This window comes from Chrysochloris asiatica, unplaced genomic scaffold, assembly GCF_000296735.1.
Source record: "Chrysochloris asiatica unplaced genomic scaffold, ChrAsi1.0 scaffold00545, whole genome shotgun sequence".
NCBI lineage: Eukaryota > Metazoa > Chordata > Mammalia > Afrosoricida > Chrysochloridae > Chrysochloris > Chrysochloris asiatica.
This window is the reverse complement of record NW_006409063.1, coordinates 133394-140330: the sequence shown is the minus strand read 5'-3', so window position 1 is coordinate 140330 and position 6937 is coordinate 133394. Positions and strand designations below refer to the sequence as shown.

The following is a 6937-nucleotide window of genomic DNA, read 5'->3' as shown; positions in this document are numbered from 1 at the left end:
GAGAACCTTGAGTGGCTCCACCTCCAGTACTTGGTCCTTCTGCCCAGGGTCATGCCAGGGATGCAAGCAGCTAGACCAAGCATGTATGTGGGGCTGTGGTCATGCCAGCTACCCATACCCATGTCTTCCGTAATGGGGCAAACGCTCCCACCACCTACCACTCAGGACTGTGCTCATAGGCATCAGCCTCTTGGCTGACCATGGTAGCATATCACAAAGAGGCAGGGGGAACCCTCCATCCCAGAGACTTCTGGCAAAAATTACACATGCTAATGAGAGCCTTGCTGCTGCAGAAACCCCAAACAGGCCAGTAGCCTGCTTCCTGGGAGCTGCCTAAGGCACTTGAGTGGCCAATCTACAACACCTGGAAAAGGTTTTGTTTCCATCCTGACTGAGAAATTAAAAAAAAAAATAAATCCAATAACACTGCAAAAATTTCCCCTAAATACAGGATTAAAAAAAAAAAAAAGTATCTACATGAGTTTTCTGAGGAGTTAAAATAACAGCTAAAGCTCTGTTTAAATTATATGGCACAAAGGTCACCTTGGCACAATACCTGAAATACTGTTTCAAAGTTAGACATTCCCCTGGAAAACACACAAGTGTGCACTTGAGCACACAAACACACACACAAAGACATCTGTGGTTCCTGGGGTGACCACAGAAGAGGGTAGGGAGGAAGTGAGGGGACCAGAGGTCCCATAGGCCTGAGGCTGTTGCAAGCTGGTGTCCCTCTCCATTTTGGGAGACCACCATGAATGGCTAACCAGAGCCCATCAGGCATACTTGCCAACATGAGGGTCCCTCAGCTTCAGCCATGGTGGCAGCATGCATGAGAACTCTGTGTTAGACAGCCTGTCTGGAGTGTCCCTTTACTGGGAGCCAGGAGCAAAGTGAACTTCCCAGGTCTTCTCTTTGGTCAGGTCTCTTCCTATGCTTCCTTCTGAGACCTGCTACCACCCCAAGTCGGCTACAAGCAGGGTGCACTCCTACCCACCATGATGCAGTTACTGGGTTAGGCATAACGCAAGAGCCTTGAATGAGAGAGGTCCTGGGGGAAGCAAATCGCAGCAGCCCTCTGCCCACTCTTTTCCTAAGGCATCCGAGGAGAAGCATTGCAGGGTAGGGTGGGGAGGGCAGGGCACGAGTCCCTTAGATTCTCTGGATTGGGCTGGTCTTGGGCTCCGAGAGGTCAGAGAGCAACAAGTCCCTCGACTCCTGGAGCCCAGCCTCTAGCAGGTCGTGGGGATTCCTGAGGAAGACCACTAGTACAGTGATGTTATCTCGGGAACCCTGCTCCCGGGCTGCAGTCACCAGCTCCTCGGCAACGTGGAGCCCACAGCCCTGCTGACGGGCTAAGTGGCTCTGGACGAGGCCAGTGACTTCTTGAGGGGGCACGAAGTCAAAAAAGCCATCACAGGCGAGCAGCAGGTAGTCCTCAGAGCCAGTCAGTTCCCAGGAGGCTGCATCTGCCTCTCCAGACACATAGGGCTTCTGGAAAATGTCTCCTGGGCACGAAAGAGAAGAGAGCCTGGTGTCAAGGCCCACACGTGGCCCCTTCCTATCCATTCGTCTCCTGCTCATTTGGTACCCTGTGGGGGCACAGACCACTTGCTATGCAGCGGTCGGTCAGTCAAGAGACTGTAGACAGAAACAATGACTTCCTGTTAAACGCTATGGAGAAAGCAGAACAGGGTTTCCTCTGGCGTCCTTCAGGGAAGTCAGAAACCAGCGAAGGCACATGGAGTCCCTGGGCAGTGCAACCAACCACACACTCAGCTGCTAACCCACAGACTCCTTGGAAGCAAGGCCTGGTCACTGAGTCCTGAGACTCTGGTCACTGCAAACCCAACAGAGCACAGCTCTCCTCGGACACACCTGGGGTTGCCACGAGTCAGGCAGACTCTTAATAGGTACTGGTAAAGGCCGGTCTCAGCATCACAAATTCTAGTGAAACTGGAGCTAAAGCAGAGGGGAGGGCTCCATATGGGCTGAGTGCTGTGGTCAGTGCCTGCAGTCCAGCCCGAGCTCCCACATGTACACCTGACAGCACCAGCAACTACCAGTCCAACACCTTCGCTTCTCCTTTGCTGTCCTTGGCACTCCCCCATCCCCAGCACTCAGCTCAAACATAGGGCTTCCTTCTGATTTTCTGTTCCTCAGGTCCAATATCAGCTCTCTCCCAGGACTGCCAGCCCCCTCATCTAGCTCTATATATTTCTGAAGGTAGTGTTTCCATCTCTCCAATCCTTTACTTGTATTGCGCTGTGGGTTAATGCACTGGACTGCAAAGTCAATTTGAACCTCAAGGTCGGTGGTTCAAGCTCACCAGCCGCTCCCTGGAAATATTCTACAGGGTTGCTATGAGTTGGAACTGACTTGATAACATTTAACAAGAATCCTTCCCTGAAAAATTCTGCACACTTTGAATCATATCATACCAAATGGTTTTATATTTTTGAGAAACTCAAATTGTGTTTGTTCCTTTTCAATGTTCTTTGAATTTTGGGAAAAAAACTTTGAAGAGGCAAAATCAGGGCTGTAGGGTGGGGTAAGGTTTCCCAAGGAAATGATCTCATAAGACAGCCCTTGCTACTCTCAAAGAATGAGCACTATTGTGACGGAAATTTTTCTTAATGCAACTTTCCTGGCATTTTTCTCATCAGAGCAGTTTTCAATTTTCTAAAAACTTTTCCTAATAAGCCCTCGTGATCGTCATGTGTCCTTTGAGAAAATCTATCAAGATGACCCCTTTAGGGTTCCAAAAAGCAGTCTCCGTATCTTCTGAGCTGACTTCTGCCTTGAATCAAATTGGCCCAGCAGATTCCCTTGGAAAGTCACTGTTGAGACTGAATATTTTTTTTTCTGTAGGCACCCTAGTAAGACTATTGCTAATGTTGGTAAGTTGGTTCTGATTCATAGTGACCTTATGTAGGGTTTCTGAGGCTGTAAATCTTTATAGGAGCAGAAAACCTCATCTTTCTTCTTAGGAGCAGCTGGTGGGCTTGAACCGCCAACCTTGTTGTTTGCAGTCCAGTGCTTACTCCACAGAGCCATCATGTTTCCTCTAACAAGACGAATACAAGCATATTACTAGAGCACTTGTCTACAGGCATCAACTGATCACAAAGACACGTTTAAACACATTTTATATGCCAGTACATGTACTTTTTGAACCCTAGTAGCAATACTTTTTGCCTTATCCTTGTACATGTAACATTTGACAATTCCACATTTTTTACATGTACAATTCAGTAACACTGGTTACACTCATGTCGTGCAACCATCACTATCCATTTCCAAATCCCTCCTGAGCAATGACTCCTTCTTCTCCCTCACCTCTCCACTCATGGAAACCACTAGTGAACTTGGGTCTCCATGCATCTGTAATTACTCTAGATATTTCATAGTAAGTGAGACCATACAATGACTGTCTTTTTGTGACTAACTTATTTCTCTCAGCATGATGTTTCCAACGTTTATCCATGTGCCACGCATGAGAACTTTGTTTCTCTTTAAGACTGGGGGATATTCTACTGTCTGATTATGTCACGGTGTGTGTGTCCATTCTTCTGTGTGAAAGGAATGTGGTAACCATAGAAAACAGACTGCCCATTCACGGACACTGGGGCTGTTTCCACCTTTGGAGTATTGTGCAGAGTGCTACAATCTAACACTGGTGGACAGGTTTCTATTTGAGGGACTTGTTTCAATGCAGAGATAATTTGTATTTCCAACTAGAACTGTTTGTGTGAGATGAAAGTGTTGGAAGTGTCTGCACTCTAAATCTTATCAGATCTCCCTTCATAATCTGACTGATCACATAGCTTTAGTGGCTTGAGTTGGCCTGTGTCTCCTCGTATGTTATGTTCAAGTCTTAGTGCCTAGTACCTGTGAAGTTATGAAGAGGCCATCTAGATTACGGTGGGTTCTAAATCTCATGACTGGTATCTTTATAAGGAGATTTAGCGGCACCGAGAACACGCAGAGGAAAGACAAAGAAAAGATTGCTGTGATACAGCTACAAGTAAATGAGTGCCAAGAAACTCGGCACCACTGGAAACTGGAAGGACATAGGATAGATAGATGCTCTCTCAGATAACCAACCCTGTGACAACATGATTTTGGACTTCTGATTTCCAGAACTCCGAGAATGATTTTCTGTTGCTTTCAGTGCCCCAAGGCCATGAAGACACATAGTCTACCATATCATTCTTCAGCACATACTGCTCTCTAGTCCCCATACCATTAGGGAAACTCCAGTGCTTTCTTACCGATGGCTCTGGAGACAGCTAGGGTCCCGTTGACTCGCCAGCAGTCCATATGAGACACGAAGCCACCCAGAGCTTCAATGCGCTCCCTTTCATCCTGTGGAAAGAAAACTGTAGTCAAGGGGTGACCCTAAGACCGCTTCCCAGACTGGCTTCTCAGACAACACCTGAAACCACAGCAGGGAGAGAGCTGGGAGGTCCAGAGATACATCAAATTATTCATGATTTAAAACAGTGAGAAATTATAAATAATCTAAGTGTTCTTCAGTGTGTTGTTGGTAAATGCCAATGAGTTGGTTCTGACTCACAGTGACCCTGTGTAAGGTTCATGAGGCTGTAAAGCTTCGCAGGATCAGAGAGCTTCATCTTTTCCCTGTAGTACAGCTAATATGAACTGCTAACCTTATAGTTGGTTCACAATCCAGTGTTTACCCTAAAAAACTACTAAAGCCAAATAAACTATGGGGCAAACAAAAACATACTACCCACAGCCATCAACATTTGCACCTCTGAGAAGTGCTGAAAACCAGATGCCAGGGAGCTGACTGGCTGATGGCGCCCCCATGTGCATAATAGAAGAACTGCACTTTATAGTGTTTTTCACGGTTGTAACCTGAAAGATGTGGACCAGATATTTTTCCAAAGGTGCCTTTGGGTGGATTTGAACCGTTATGTGCTTTAATTGTTTGAGTCATCCAGGGACTCAGAAACATATAACACAGAACAGGATATATAATATAAATATATTAAATCAACTCATATGAAGGCAAAAGCTGGACAATGAATAAAGATCAAAGAAGAATGGATGCTTTTTTGAATGATGATGTTGGTGATGAAAACTGAATAGATTACGGACTGCCCGGAAAACAAATGGATCTGTCTTAAAAGAAGTACTTCAGAATGTTCCTGAGAAGTGAGGATGTTGAGACTTCATCTCATATACTCTGGACATATTATTAGGAGGGACCAGACCCTGGAGAACGACATCATGCTTGGTAAAGTGGAGGGTCAACAAAAAAGAAGACTCTCAGTGAGATGGACTGACCTAGTAGTTACAACAATGGGCTTAAACATAACAGCAGATGTAAGGATGGTGCAGGACCTGGTAGTGTTTCCTTCTGCTGTGCTAGTGTTGTCTGAGTTGGAACTGACTCAATGGCAACAAACATACATTGGTACAGTTTGTACCCACTACATGTCCTGGGTGCTGCTGAGAGCCAATCCTTTATAAAAACGTTTCATTTTATCTTGGTAAAATATGTCAAAAAAAAAGATTGACAGAGACCTCATGTGTCAGGTAGACCTATACTGTGCAGGGTTTTCGATGGTGAATTTTTTAGCAGTAGAATGCCAGGACTTTCTTCTCAGGTATGTCTGAGTACACTCAAAAAATGTCAACCTTTGGGTTAGCAGCCACACACTGACCATTTCCGCCATTTCTCTGAGGAGTACTGAAGGGTGAGGGCCGTAGAAAGAGTGAGGCCTAGAGTCAGACTTGAGGTCCTTGGCGTCTACCTCTAACAGAAGGGTAAATACAGCTGCTAGACAATATACTGAAGCACGTGATACCCCGTCCACTGCTGTGGAGTCAGTTCCAACTCACATGGAGCCTATACAACAGAACAAAACTGCTCCAAAGGGTTTCCAAAGCTGCCAATCTTTATGGAGACAGACTGCCGTATCTTTCTCTCAGAGTGGTGGTGGGTTCAAACTGCTAACTTTTTAGTTAGCAGTCAAAGGGCTCCTCGTTAATCATAAAAAAACCCCTACCATGGAGTCCGTTCTGACTCACTGGGATTCAACAGAACAGAGAGTTCCTCCCTAGGGTTTCCAAGGCTGTAAATCTTTATGGGAGCAAACAGTCTCATTTTTTTCCCTAGAAGCAACTGCTAGGTTCAAATCTCTGACCTTTCCATCAGCAGCATATACTTAAGCCCTGTGCCACCAGAACACCTGACCAGAGGCCTAGGCTTGACAAACCCAAGCACATTCAGAACAAGCAGCCCCAGGTTGGAATGTTTTCCCTGCTACTAAGCCCAACCTCCACCACTCGTCTGTCAGTTTGTCCAACTGTGGTGGCTTGTGAGTTGCTGTGATTCTGAAAGCTATGCCACCGGTATTTTAAACACCAACAGGGTCACCCATGGTGGACAGGTTTCAGATGAGCTTCCAGACAAAGACAGACTAGGAAGAAGGAGTGACAAACTACTTCCTAATATTTACTCACTGAAAACCTTATGAATAGCAGAGAAACACTGCCGGAAAATGAGCCCCTCAGGTAGGAAGCCACTCAAAATGCGACTGGGGAAGAGCTGCCTCCTCAAAGTAGAGTTGACCGTGATAACGTGAACGGAGTAATGCCTGCGGGACCTTCATTTGCTGATGGAACACAACTCAAAATGAAGAAAAAAACTGTAAACATCCACTGAAAATCGGAACATGGAATGTACAAAGTATGACTCTGGGAAAATTGGAAGTTGTTAAAAATGACATGGAACACATAAACATCGATATTTTGGCATTAGTGAGCTGAAATGGACTGGTATTGGCCATTTTGAATCTGATGACCACATGGTTTACTATGCCAGGAATGACAAATTGAAGAGGAATGGTATTGCATTCATTGTCAGAAAGAACTATATCCAGATCAGTCATGAGGTACAATG

General features: G+C 45.7%; 1 protein-coding gene across 1 annotated transcript in view; it reads right to left on the bottom strand.

The window, feature by feature from the left end:
- Window positions 1–1152: 1152 nt before the first annotated feature.
- The window catches only part of PPM1F (protein phosphatase, Mg2+/Mn2+ dependent, 1F), a 27419-nt gene continuing 21634 nt past the window's right edge, over window positions 1153–6937 (bottom strand). The window contains exons 6-7 of the mRNA XM_006877639.1: window positions 4275–4368; window positions 1153–1508 (exon numbers count right to left, since the gene is read on the bottom strand). Coding sequence (XP_006877701.1) covers window positions 1153–1508; window positions 4275–4368 — 450 coding nt within the window. The remainder of the gene's footprint in view (window positions 1509–4274; window positions 4369–6937) is intronic.